This window comes from Bidens hawaiensis, unplaced genomic scaffold (genome assembly GCF_021521415.1).
Source record: "Bidens hawaiensis isolate Kalapana, Puna unplaced genomic scaffold, B.hawaiensis_p1.1 tig00000416_1, whole genome shotgun sequence".
Classification (NCBI taxonomy): Eukaryota; Viridiplantae; Streptophyta; class Magnoliopsida; order Asterales; family Asteraceae; genus Bidens; species Bidens hawaiensis.
This window is the reverse complement of record NW_027491029.1, coordinates 5574028-5588386: the sequence shown is the minus strand read 5'-3', so window position 1 is coordinate 5588386 and position 14359 is coordinate 5574028. Positions and strand designations below refer to the sequence as shown.

The following is a 14359-nucleotide window of genomic DNA, read 5'->3' as shown; positions in this document are numbered from 1 at the left end:
CATTTAAAATTATAACATTAACAAAACACATTTATCTAATTACATCAAATAGCTTGACAGATAATAATCAAGTTATAACTTGTAAACGTGTTATCCAGTTAGTAGGACATAATATATGGGTTAACCGACAACAAATATGAATATATTTTCACATTGTATTCGTATGAGAGTTCAATAAAAAAACAATTGTCTCTATATCCAAATAAGGGAAAGAAAAAAAAAACAGATTACAAGTAAACTCACAATCAGACATTTAATATAAGATTTTTTGTGGTTCCATACAAGAAATAATAACATAAAAAAACAAAATAGCCAAAGTTTACATAAAGCAACAAAGAATAACATTGAGATTTCAAATTACAATTTACTCAACAAACTACAACATCAAAATGTGTATATAATCATCTCCAAAACCAAAAAAACAATTAATCAAAAAACAACAAATTCAATCAGATCCAAAAAGGATCATGAATCACTCACAATATCATTTATCACGTTTGGGTCATGTTGGTGCAAACCGCTCGAACCGCCACAAAGCTCCTCGATCTGGTTAGCCACATCGACCATAGACGGCCTTTTATCAGGGTACTGAGCACAACAGTCAATAGCTAACTGTAACAACTGAACCATATCATCTTCAACATTCTGATACCTTAATAGCTCGAGATCAAAAACCTCAGAAGTCCACTCTTCTCGAACCACAGACTGAACCCATCTCGGGAGGTCAACCCCTTCATCGTTTAGTAACGCGTGTGTTGGTGCCTTACCCGTTAGAAGCTCCAATAATAATACTCCAAAACTGTAAACATCTGCTTTTTGAGAAACCTTGCGGATATCGGTTACCTCCGGTGCACGATAGCCATCCACACGAGTTGGTGTCGCATTGGGGCCCACAAGTTGTGCGAGACCAAAATCAGACACACGGGACTCATAGGATGCGGTTAAGAGGATGTTTGATGATTTTATGTTCCCATGGGAGACCGCCGGGCCTTTTGCATGTAGGTACGTGATTCCACGCGCCGCTCCTAGAGCTATGGCGGATCGCGTTTCCCAATTCAATGGCGTTCTCCCCGCTCCTCTGTTTCCTGTGTATAGAATAATAAAAAACAAGATATTATTATTATTATTATTATTATTTATTACAGAAAATCAAGTTAAATTATATATTTTAATTTATTGTTAACATAGTGGAGTATAAAATTAGCAAACTACATTACCAAATTGGTAATTCAAACCACCCCATTAATATCTTAACTCTTACTTCATAACCAAATTGTACTAAATAATAAACAGATCTAGCAACCTAACAATCTTTTGGTTTGAAAAGGACAGTTGACCACCCACATTTTAGTCAAAACTCAAAACTAACAAAACATGAAGAATCAAGATCCACAATTTCCTGCACAATAATCATAATTTCATAACTATAATCATGTAACAAAAAATAATACTGTAATAATTTACCATGTAACAAAGCAGATAAGCTACCCATTGGCATATAATCATACACCAAAAGCTTCTCTTCCCCATTGCAATAATAAGCACTTAAAGGAATCAAATTTTCATGATCCATAGCTCCTACGCCTTCGATTTTCTCGCGAAACTCCTTATCCGGCATCGTCACATCCTTCAAGCGCTTCACCGCCACCGCAAACCCCATTTCCAGCACCGCCTTGTAAGCGGTCCCAAACGTCCCTTTCCCGAGCACCTCCGCGGATGCCCGGAGCAGATCCTCCAAATCAAACTTACCCAATTCTTTATTCTTGTTAAAGAATATTAACTTCTTAACAACCTCACTAGACTTCCCCTTTGCGCCAACCACCGCCGACGACAAGGGCGTGTGCCCATCAGCATTTTCCCCGGGTTTCAATTTCGGATTCGGATTCGGATTTTCGGCTATTTCAATTTCGACTTGCTTGTTGTTTCCCCCCAAATCTTTGGACGCCGTTTCGTCTTTTTGATTTCGCTTCTTGCAACAACAAAAGAACAATAACAGTAGAATCAGCAACACCCCAAGCACAGATCCAATGACAATTCCGGCAATCGCCCCACCCGAGAGCCCATCCGACGACTTCGAACCAGACCCAGACCCGGCACACGAATCAAGAGGTTTCCCACACAACGAGTTCCCGGCAAAAGCCGAGTCCGGAAAACCCGAAAACCTCGACGGGATTTCACCGGTTAACCGATTATTGGAGACGTTAAACAGCGCGATATTGGTCCGGGTCAGATCCGGAATGGAACCCGTTAAGGCATTGTTTTCCAGATACAAAGTGGCTAAACGTGTCAAGTTTGTTACAGAGTTGGGTATAGCACCCGAAAAGTTGTTATTGGCAAAACTAATTCTAACAAGATTCGTCAGTGGGGCAAACAAATCCGGAATCTGCCCCGAAAACAAATTGTTTTGGAGGTACAGATTCCGGAGGTTAACGAGGTTGAATATATCGACCGGGAGTGGACCGGAGAGGGCGTTGAACCGGAGACTGAGGGTGGTGAGTTGGGTCAGGTTGCCTAGAGTGTTGGCCGGAAGCTGGCCGGAGAGGCCCATTCCTGGGAAATGGAGTTCTACAACCCGGTTGGTTGTATTGTCGCAGACGACACCGGGCCATGTGCAAGGGGTGGAGGGTTGGGAGATGTTCCATAGGATGGATCTGCCACCGACTGCGGAGCGGATGGCGAGGATGGCAGAGCGGTCGGCGGCGAGGTCGGGGGTCCCGGCGGGGAGGAAATAGAAAAGGAAGATGAGAGAGAGAAAGATAAGGTCTGGGTTTGTTTTCATGGTAGTGGTGTGGCAGTAGGACTGCACGATGTGGAGTTTATTGATATTCAGTAGTTTCTCTCTCTCTAGAGCTGGTTTAGAGAGAGAAAGAGTGACAACTGTGTTGTTGTGGGTATGTAGTATTCATCATACAAAGAATGAGATTCCTGATTTTCATAAAAGGCAGGGGTACCTTTTGGTAAAACAGTGGTAATAAATTTATTATATTCTAACTAAAATATGTGCTGTTTTCTAATATATTAATTATTTTTGTCAGGAATATAAATAATGCAACATGTAAATAAAATAGAAAATTCTTAGAATACCTTAATTTCTTGTAAGGAGAAACCCTAACGTGGTTTTTGAGTTTTTTAATCAAGAAAATAAAAGGAAAGAAGAGAGAAAGGAAGGGAATGAAATTATTTTTTAATTAGGTGTGTTTTTAAGTTAAAAGAAAATTAGAGAAAAGTAAATGATAACTATGTTCTTGAGTTGGATGGAAAGAAAAGGAAAATAACACTTGTACAATTTTACCCTTGAGTTGGATGTTCTTAATTATGTTCTTAGTGGGTAATATTGTAATTTGGTTTTTTATACTTAGTAATCAGCTCATTTTTGAGAGAATAATTTATTGGGAAAAAACATCAATTTAATCCCTTCTAACTCCTCTTACTATTTTCCTTTTCATCATAAAAAAAAACTCAAGAACACTCATTTTTTAACTATCCTTAGTTTTCATTTCCCTTTTCTCCTTTAAAAAAACTCAAAAACATGACATAACACTGTTTTCGCTAGTCCCATTTAAAAAGAACAAGAAAAAGAAATGGATGAAAAGAAGAAAATGAGTGTGTTTCATAGGTTTTTTTAGAAAGAAAATAGAAGGAAACGATACAAAGAAAAGAAATAAATGAAAGGGATTGAAGAGTAAATTGAGAGGAGATAGTTTCCTTTCAAATTGGAAGGAAATGAATGGAAAGAAAGAGAAGGAAAATAAAAAAATAGAATGGAAATGATACGTTTTCCTTTAATTTTTTTTTTTGTTATATGGATTCGAGAACACAGTGTAAATAGTTCATTTAATCTGTATATTTCTTAATTGCCCTTATGAAAATTGACGACGACAACATTTTTGGAATCGAGCCGACTGTATCAACATCCAATAATAAGTTGACACTTGTAAAAAATAGGACACAACTGTTCAAGTATGGGGAAAACCCGTCGAAATCGGCCAAGTTTCAACCCATCCGTCTTTTCTGAAATCCATGAAGACCAAGTTTGAACAAAATTCGTATCCTCCAATCAATTTCAAATTAGACCAATTTCTATTTTTTGAGAATTCAAAAAAGTTAATATTCCGACCAATTTCAACTCAATTTCGTCGGCACCCCATTTTTAATATAGTATAATTATATTTAATTTACTCACGTGTAGTTTTTTATATAACTTTTAAAATCTAAAGTTTTATAAAATTTAGAATATGCTATTGAGAAGTGCTTATATTTATCTAAACGCAAACATAATTTTTATTTAAAATCAAGCTAGGTCAAATTTATGTCGAAACGTTCAATAAAAACTTGATTGAGGGTTTTTGACCTTTTAAGTTCACGTGATGGGGGTACGAGGGCCCGCTTTAGGCTACCACAAGAGTGCTCTCAACACTTCATGTACGAGAAGGCCTCTTAGGTCCTTTGACACTCTTCCAATGCGTGTTTAATAATGTCCGTATTGTTGGCACCGCTAGCCCACACGTGGTATAAGCGTTGATGATGTGTTGCAAAACACATCTATTTTCATACTTTTTTTGATAAGAAATCATGTTAAATTATAGTATTTGTATGTCAAAATTAGCACGTATTTACGGATTCTCGTGTTCACATGCACCCGTGTGTGAAAGGAGCGGAAACAGAGGCAAAAGATGGAGAACCAGCTTCCATGTGGAACGACACAGATCTTTGGAAAAAAAATAAAAAATAAAAACAGTATGGGATAAGACCCCCTGTCCCGCCCCGCCCCCGGGCACGCGCACATTGATGAGGGTGTGTATTTGTCCCTCGTGACTCGCGGGGGACCTATTTCTTAGAAATTTCAAGCTGCCGACTAATTTGTCGAGGGAGGGGGTGGGGCGTCGCGACGTAAAGAAGAGCGTCCCCCGCGACTCGCGGGGGACTTATATGTCGGCTACGAGTTTGAACTTTTATGAACCCTAGTCGTCATAACAAACCTCCAGCCGTCAAACTGTAAGGCCTCGTTACCGGTGCCCTACATTTGGACGTTGGATTTACTCATTAACATAGTTCTAAACATCAGAGTTAATAAAAAAAACATTCGCGGAATATTAAAAATTCATAAAACGTTACAACTTAATCCATAACTTTGTCTTATCAAACAAATCGTCTTTCAAATAAAAAACATAGTTTATAAAAACGTCTTGCGACTTCAGATGCCAGTCTCTTATACATGTGCCACATGTTCCCCTCAAGCGAGCTGCTTCATTCTACTCACCTACGTGCATACTAAAAGTCAGCTACGTTGAGTGAGTTATAGTTAATCATACAACATACAATACATTCATAAGTACGTACTTTCATACGTAATTCATACTTTCATACTTCGTCCATACTATACATACTTACCTTCATACTTTATTTTAAACTCTACTTTACATTATTCTATTCTGCCTCAGATATTATTAGGGTCCGGTCCCTTTTTCTACCTCGGATATTATTAGGGTCCGGTCCATTTTTCTGCCTTGAGTATTATCAGGGCTCAGTCCCATCTTGCCTCGAGATTATAAAAGGCTCGGTCCCTTTTCTACCTCGAATATTATTAGGTTACGGTCCCTTTCTACCTTGAGTATTATTAGGGCTCAGTCCCTTTCTTCTGTACCTGACTGTCTCTTGCATTCATTCATAACATACGTACATCTCATTCATACATTATACATAACATTATAACTTGACAGTACGTGCAATATCCGAAGATCGTTCACGTATCGACAAACAATCATTCATACCTTTCATATAATCACATAAGGCATACACTTATCACTTAGGATAAGTGTATTAACAATTCACATCAAGTATGCACACAACCCCGAAAACATAACAAGGAATGGTGCTAGAAACTCATCTAGATCCTGTTCCTTTCTCTGTTAATCGTTATTCCCTTCTTCAATTGAGCTCGACTAACTGTATGTAAGTTACACGTATCAATACTCATCTGATCTAATCTAATCTAATGTCCTAGTATTAGCTTACTTTTACTTAGAATTTTTATTGTTTTCCTTTATTTTAACATTCTTGTATTTTATCTCCTAGGTCCTTACAGTGCATACCATCAAGTGTATGTATATATGTACATATACGGGTCGCCATGCATCCGGGTCTCAATGTAACCGAATTTGAATGTAAGCGAACTTTGATATAAGTAAACATAAATATAAGCGAACTTATATGCAAGCGAACTTGCATGCAAGCAAACTTGCTGTAGTGAACTGATGTTGTCAATGTTCGTTTATCGACCAAAACACATGTTTTGGTGACCTTAATCCACTTATTATGGTTCGGCCTTAACCACAAACGTTCCCTTGACCGTTTGTGGTCCAAACTTGACCCGCACGAACGTAAAGCTTGGATTTTTAAGGCCAAGATGTTCGAAACTAGATCTAGGGTTTCTTTAAACGAGTCATATACAGTCGTAGGTTCGTTAAGTTCGTTTCTAGCATCAAATTTGCTACCTTTATGTTTCGTTTATACCCGATCTACTCTAGTTTTAAGTTTCAAGGCTAACCGTTCATAAAAACGTAAACTTTAATGATAAAGATCATACTTTAGACGCTTGTGAGGTCGCGGTTTAGCTCGGTTATAACTTTAAATCTTGTATATAGTTTGTACGTTCAAGACCTATCAAGATATAGGCTAGGTTTGGTCTCGGGTTGCTCCTTTAGCTCGCGGCCGTGATTATTCTTATGTAGGTGTGTGTGTGTGTGTTTGAGTGTGTAGAGAATAAGATGGAAGGATGTGAGGGATTTAGGGTTTTAGGGAGGTTTAAGGGAGTATTTATACTCTCTTAAGCCCATGGACCTAAGGCCATCCCATCCTATATTCCATCTTAATTATTCAAGTCCATACTTCTTTCCTTTATTTAATCTTAATTAAATATTAACACACACATTTCAAAACATGAACTTTATTTTATTGATTATTATAAATTTAGGATGTTACAAGTCTTCCCTCCTTAAAGAGGTTTCGTCTCCGAAACCTAACTATTACTTAAACAGACTAGGGTAAAACTTTCGCATGTCATCCTCAGCTTCCTAAGTGGCATCTGATCCCTTGCGATGCTTCAATATCACTTTCACCAAAGGTATAACCTTGAGACGAAGTTGCTTCTCCTTGCGATCGATAATCTCTGTCAGTTGTTCAATGTAGTTCAACTTTCATCAACCTCAATGTCCATCAATGGCACGTGAGACGTGTCATCGGCTAGACATTTTCTCAGATGAGAAACATGGAAGGTTGAATGAGTTTCTTCTAACTCATCGGGTAAATCCAGCTAATAAGCTACTTACCCCACACGATCCATAATCCTAAACGGTCAAATGTACCTTGGACTCAACTTTCTTGTTTTCCTAAATCGGATAATCCCTTTCCAAGGCGAGACCTTGAGCATCACATTATCGCCAACGTTAAACTCAATCGGTCGTCGCCGCTTAGCTGCATACGACTTCTGTCTGTCTTGAGCAGCTTTCATTCTTGTCTTAATCTGGTCGAACTTTGAAGATGTTTCTTGAACCCCTTCTAGACTTCCCATTTCTTTCTGACCAATCTATCCCCAACAGACCGGGGTTCTACATCGTCTACCGTAAAGCATTTTAAACGGTGGCATACCAATACTTGAATGGTAACTGTTCTTGCAGGAGAACTCTGCCAGATGCATATGATCATCCCATCTTCCACCAAAATCTAAAACACAAGCACATAGTATATCCTGAAGGGTTCGGATCATCCTTTCAGACTGCCCGTTTGTTTGAGGATGATACACTGTACTGATGTTCAATCTCGTTCCCATAGCTTCATGGAACTTCTTCCAAAACCTCAAAGTAAACCGAGTATCTCTATCAGACACTATCGATAACGGTACTCCATGCTTAGTCACAACCTCTTTTATGAACAAGCTTGCCAACGTTTCTGACGAGATAGCCTCTCGTATAGGCATAAAGTGAGCAATCTTGGTCAAACGGTCCACAATCACCCAGATGGTATCATGATGCTTAGCTGTACGAGGTATCTTGGTTATTAAATCCATGGTGATGTGTTCCCATTTCTATTCAGGTATCTCAAGCGGTTGCATTTTTCCATAAGGTTTCTGATGTTCAGCTTTGACTTGTAAACAAGTTAAGCACTTACTGACATAATCTACTACATCATTTTCCATTCCTGGCCACCAGTAATCTCTTTTCAAATTTTGGTACATATTTGTAGTTCTTGGATGAATTGGGTATCTTGACTTGTGAGCTTCATCTAATATTCGACCTCTAAGATCTCCATGATGTGGAATCCATATACGGACAAACCTAGTCTTCACACCATGCGTGTTTTCTATCAACTCATCTTGCTGACGAAAAATCCTTTCTTTCTTTATTAGCCCTTCATTTATCAGCACTTCTGACTGTACTTTGATGATTTCTTCTAATAGGCTTGAGTTCATAATCAACTGGTGTGACTTCACTGTTGCAATGACTTCCTCATTCTTGCGACTTAGCGCGTCGCCGACAACGTTAGCTTTACCAGAATAGTATTTAATGTCGCAGTCGTAATCCTTAATCAACTCCAACCATCTCCTCTGTCTCATGTTCAACTCTTTCTGCTCGAAGAAGTACTTTAAACTCTTATGATCTGTGTAAATGGTATACTTAATACCATACAGATAATGCCTCCATATCTTGAGAGCATGCACTACTGCTTCTAGCTCCAAATCATGCGTCGGATAGGTACTCTCATGGAATTTCAACTGTCTAGATGCGTAAGCTATCACCTTTCCTCGTTGCATCAACACGCAGCCTAATCCACAATGCGAAGCATCAGTACAAACAACCAAATCCTCGTCACCATTGGGTAAAGCAAGGATTGGAGCTTGCGTGAGTCTCTTCTTTAACTCCTGAAAAGCCTGTTCTTGAAACTTACCCCAACTGAATACTATCGACTTTCGGGTCATACCGGTCAATGGTGCGGCTATCTTGGAGAAACCTTCGATGAATCTCCTATAGTAGCCAGCTAACCCTAGGAAGCTTCGTATATCATTCGGATTCTGTGGAGTCTTCCAATTAGTTATCTCTTCAATCTTAGCCGGGTCCACAGTAATCCCTTCAGGATTAATCACGTGACCTAGGAATTGCACCTCTCGCAACCAAAACGCGCATTTCGAAAACTTACCATACAACTTCTCTTTCTTCAGAGTCTCCAACACCTCTCTCAGATGCTCGACATGATCAGACTCACTCTTTGAATAAATCAATATATAATCAATGAAGACGATTCCAGACTTATCCAACATCGGTCGACACACCCTATTCATCATGTCCATAAATGCTGCGGGAGCATTCGTTAGACCGAATGACATCACGAGGAACTCGTAGTGTGTCACACCCTCAAAATCCACTAACGGAGTTTTACCGTCAGAGGGTGTGAACTGGCAGGATCGGAATCATTAGTTATAACCAAACCAAAGAAAAACGTTTAAATGAAAGTAAGTGCGGAAGCGTAAAACCTTAATTCAAAAGTTGCGTCACGCAGGACGACTTAAAACCAAATGTAACTGTTAAAATTAAGTTTGCAGAATAAAAGTGTTTTCATTAATGCATGCTCCTAAACCGCGCGCCCGCCTCGGCTACCTGAGAATAACATACTAAAAGTGTCAACACAAGGTTGGTGAGTTCACAAGTTAAATAAGATAAATCGTTTAGCGTTTTGCGTAACCTCGTTACGGCGTTTCAGTGTTGCGTAACCTCGTTACGACGTTTAAGTGTTGCGTAACCTCGTTACGACGTTTAAGTGTTGCGTAACCCCGTTACGACGTTTAAGTGTGTTACCACGTTACAGCGTTTGAGTGTGTAACTACGTTACAGCGTTTAAGTGTGTAACCACGTTACAGCGTTTAAGTGTGTAACCACGTTACAGCGTTTAAGTGTTTTGCATTACCAGATAGTGTTATGTCAAATTATATATCGATAGGTAGCTAATCTATACAACAAGTATCGCTAAGTGGTTCGCGACCGAAGCTGACTGTTTATCAAGTGCCCGTCACCAGGTCCTCCAGACCATGGTAAGTGTTAGCCAAAATTTACACCCACTCAACCTCCAGTTGAGCTTAGCGTCGGGTGGGGTTTGTCAAACCCAGTAGTACTACCCAAAAGTGACTCGCTATTCCAAATATTAACCGGTCCGATGTGTGGGACTTCAAATGTTACGTTTGCCGCTTAGCCCTTTACAAGTGATATATAATTTATAACAAAATCTTAAATATGCGTTTATCTCAGAAAATATGTTTATCGGAGTATGTTATCTCCCCCAAGTGAAAAACGTTTGAAAACAGTTTAAGAGTGGGGTAAGTGAACTCACTGTTTGCGAAGAATATCCGATCTAGATCACCGAGTGATGCGCGTCGTAGAAAACTCTCTAGCGTTCTAAAATAACAAAGAGATTTTCTAAGTATCGGAATGTTTAACGAGTCTCTAGACTCGGCACATAATACCTATGCACGTAACATGTTTCGTGTTTCGTTTGTGAATCGTGTGTGACTTAAACAAGTAAAATTGTGATACGATACATGAGTGAGCAATTACTTTCGTGTCACGTATTAATAACATACTTATTAGCAATTATTCCCGTAGGGGCATTTTGGTCAACAAACAAAGACTAACTAACCATTATTCCCCATAAGGGCAATTTGGTCAATTCATGGCAATCAACTAGCAACTATTCCCCGCAAGGGTATTTTGGTCAAAATACAACAATTATATAAAAACTATCATATTTCATGCATTCCTATACAACTCAGCAGCTAGTTTCGTTATGACAGAATTTCTACTTGAAAGATTGCACTAGTTTACCGATTATAACGTCTCAATTAATTTACCAAAAATTACCACAGGAGCATACATATCTTAGGTTTCCAGAACATCTTTTATCTTATTTTTATTCCATATAGATTGTTCATAATGATCAAAACATTACAGCTAACTTATATCAGTCAGATTCATGCACATCAGAATGTTATTTGCAATTCCCGTTAAACGAAAAATCCAATAAATGCAAGACCACTTGGGTTTGGTTCCTAACTCAGTGAGTCAACCTCCAGAAGTGGAACCAACCCAATTGGTCTCGTAGTTCATGAGATATAACATTTACAACATAACCTAACAGCAGGTCTAACAGCTCAGCTTTGCATCACGTTTTTGTAAAATCATAAAAGTATACTTCCACTTATCCAAAAATTACGAATTTATACTTCATAGAAACTAGACTCAACCTAGTTTACTGCAGTACCCACAATCTCAATCAATTTTCACGTTTACACTTCGTTACAGTCAGTTAAACATCGTATATACGTTCTGTCCAGAATCTGTTCACATCAAAACTCATCATAATAACAATCTATGAACTATCATGCATCCATATAACCCTCTAGACACTATAACTACTATCCATGCATATCAATCACACCATACATACAAGATTAGGGTTTGTGTTTTAATTCAAATCAAGAACAACAATCAATCATGTATCAATATCAATCTAGTTATCAATCTATTATCCAACTAACAAGAATCATAACAATCACATACATACAAGATCGGCCGATTTAGGGTTTTCACACAACCCATCAAACATCAAAATTAAACAACAAAGAGGTAAGAGATGATCAAGTATACCTTCCTAGCACCTAGTTCTTGGATTAATCTCTTGATTTGATGTGTATATGTGTGAGTTGGTGAACGGCAGCCGTGAGGGAGATGGAGGGAGAGAGGCCGATCGGGTTGTGGTGTGGGGGAAAAGAAATAGGTTAGGGTTTTAGTGTTAAGGTTATATTTATAATAATACAAGTTACATTCTAGTCCCTAAACTTTCAAGTGCTACATCTCTAGCCTAAACTAGTTGGTTCTTGTTTCTTGTTTAACATTCCACATAACAATCAAGTAACACACATATACCTAACACATAATAATCACATAATTAGTGTTTTGACGTTTGTCGTTTCTTTATCAATCGCTCGCGTCAACTCGTTTGCGTTTCGGTGCAAATCCCGAAAGACTACACATGTAGTAAATGTTAAGCGTCATTTAAACCCTAGTTTAAATGTAATGAAGTATGCGTTATAGATTCAACGATCTTAAAGTTTGAATTAACGGAGTTGAGTTAACGAGGTTAACCTGAAATTGACGATTGTCACATCATTCCCATGTTAAAGAATTTTCGTCCCGAAAATTTGAGTCAAGTCGTGATGAGAGCCTGAAAAAGTAAGAAAGATTTTCAGTTTGTCATATCATCCCCTAGTAGAAAGAAATTTCGTCCCGAAATTTAGTTCATACCTCCGGTGATGTTTGACGGTTTGCCGGGTTTCGCGGTTTTCGGTGTTTGGTTAGCCCTTCAAAAAGGTGAGGATACTTTTTCATCATGTGATCCTCGCGTTCCCATGTGAACTCCGGTCCACGTCTCGAGTTCCAACGAACCTTAACGATTGGAATTTTGCTGTGCTTGAGCGTTTTGGTTTCCCAATCCAAAACCTCGACTGGTTCCTCAATGAACCGTAACTGTTCATCAACTTGTAGTTCCTCCAAAGGGACTACTTGGGTTTCATCAGATAGGCATTTCTTCAAATTTGATATGTGGAATACACCGTGTACGCCACTGAGTTCTGTTGGTAGGTCCAGTCGGTACGCCACCGGACCAATGCGCTCAGTTATCCGGTACGGACCAACATATCGTGGGTTGAGTTTGTTTCGCTTACCAAAGCGAACCACACCTTTCCAGGGTGAGACTTTGAGTAACACTCAATCGTTTACTTGAAATTCGAGAGGTTTTCAGCGCTTGTCGGCGTAACTCTTTTGGCGATCTCGTGCTGCTGCCATGCGATTTCGGATTTGAACAATCTTTTCCTAGGTTTCGAGTACCAGTTCCGGACCAGTGATTTGGCTATCACCCACCTCTGCCCAGCAGAGTGGTGATCGACACTTCCGTCCGTACAGCGCTTCAAACGGCGCTGCCTTAATACTTGCGTGGTAGCTGTTATTATACGAAAACTCTACCAAGGGTAAGTGGGGTTCCCAACTTTTTCCGAAATCTAAGACGCATGCACGCAACATATCCTCCAGGGTCTGAATAGTCCGTTCACTTTGCCCATCCGTCTGAGGATGGTATGCGGTACTCATATCGAGACGTGTGCCCAGTGCGCTTTGCAGCGACTTCCAAAAGTGTGAGGTAAAACGAGAATCTCGATCGGAAATGATCGAGACAGGCACTCCGTGTCTCGACACTACTTCCTTCATGTAGACACGAGTCAGTCTTTCCATTTTGTCTGTTTCCTTAATTGCTAGGAAGTGTGCCGATTTAGTCAACCGGTCAACGATCACCCAGATGGTATCGCATCCCGTCGGTGTTTTAGGCAAACCCGTAATAAAGTCCATTGAGATGTGTTCCCATTTCCACATTGGGAGTTCCGGTTGTTGCAGTAGACCAGATGGTTTCTGGTATTCTATCTTGACTCTGGCACAAGTCAAGCATTTGCTCACGTAGGTGGCAATGTCGGCTTTCATGTTCGGCCACCAGTAAAGTTCCTTTAAATCATGATACATTTTATCTGAGCCAGGGTGGATAGAATATCGGGACTTGTGAGCTTCGTCCATCACTAGAGTTCTCAACTCTCCGTATCGTGGAACCCAAATCCGGTTCTCAAAATATCGGACCCCGTCCGATCTGGTTTCAAGTTGCTTGCTCATGCCCCGCATGAGTTCCGATGGAAAATTATCACCTTTCAAAGCTTCCAGTTGCGCATCGCGAATCTGATCGGGTAAGCTGGCATGAATCGTGAGTTGCAATGCTCTCACCCGTCTGGGTTTATCTGTTTCTTTTCTGCTGAGGGCGTCGGCCACCACATTGGCCTTGCCAGGGTGGTACTTGATGGCACAATCATAATCTTTTAAGCAGCTCGACCCAACGACGCTGTCGCATGTTCAGCTTCTTCTGATCGTAGATATGTTGGAGACTCTTGTGGTCGGTGTAAATGGTAAACTTGGTACCGTACAAGTAATGCCTCCATATCTTAAGAGCAAACACTACAGCTCCGAGTTCCAAATCGTGGGTCGTGTAGTTCTTCTCGTGAACCCGTAGTTGTCTAGAAGCGTAGGCTATAACCTTCTCGAGTTGCATCAGCACACAACCGAGACCTTGTATAGATGCGTCACAGTGTACCTCAAAGTTTTCCGTTCCCTCGGGGAGAGCTAAAATAGGGGCGCTACAAAGCTTGGTTTTCAACAGTTGAAAAGCGGATTCTTGCGCGTCACCCCAGTTGTACTTAGTGCCCTTGTGAGTCAAAGCGGTGAGG

At 39.8% G+C, this 14359-nt stretch overlaps 1 protein-coding gene across 1 annotated transcript; it reads right to left on the bottom strand.

Moving 5' to 3' along the window:
- Positions 1 to 284: 284 nt before the first annotated feature.
- Positions 285 to 2790, bottom strand: LOC143625070 (putative inactive receptor kinase At1g48480). The gene is made up of 2 exons (XM_077095528.1): positions 1465 to 2790; positions 285 to 1085 (listed from the first exon to the last, which is right to left on the bottom strand). The coding sequence occupies exons 1-2, from the start codon at positions 2777 to 2779 to the stop codon at positions 466 to 468; spliced, it is 1935 nt and encodes a 644-aa protein (XP_076951643.1). The 5' UTR covers positions 2780 to 2790; the 3' UTR covers positions 285 to 465.
- Between the last annotated feature and the right edge of the window lie 11569 nt (positions 2791 to 14359).

Excerpts from the sequence above, each read along its gene's own strand:
- LOC143625070 (XM_077095528.1), bottom strand. The coding sequence starts at position 2,779 with ATGAAAACAAACCCAGACCTTATCTTTCTCTCTCTCATCTTCCTTTTC. Across the intron at positions 1,086-1,464 it reads CTTATCTGCTTTGTTACATG|GAAACAGAGGAGCGGGGAGA; the intron begins GTAAATTATTAC and ends TTCTATACACAG.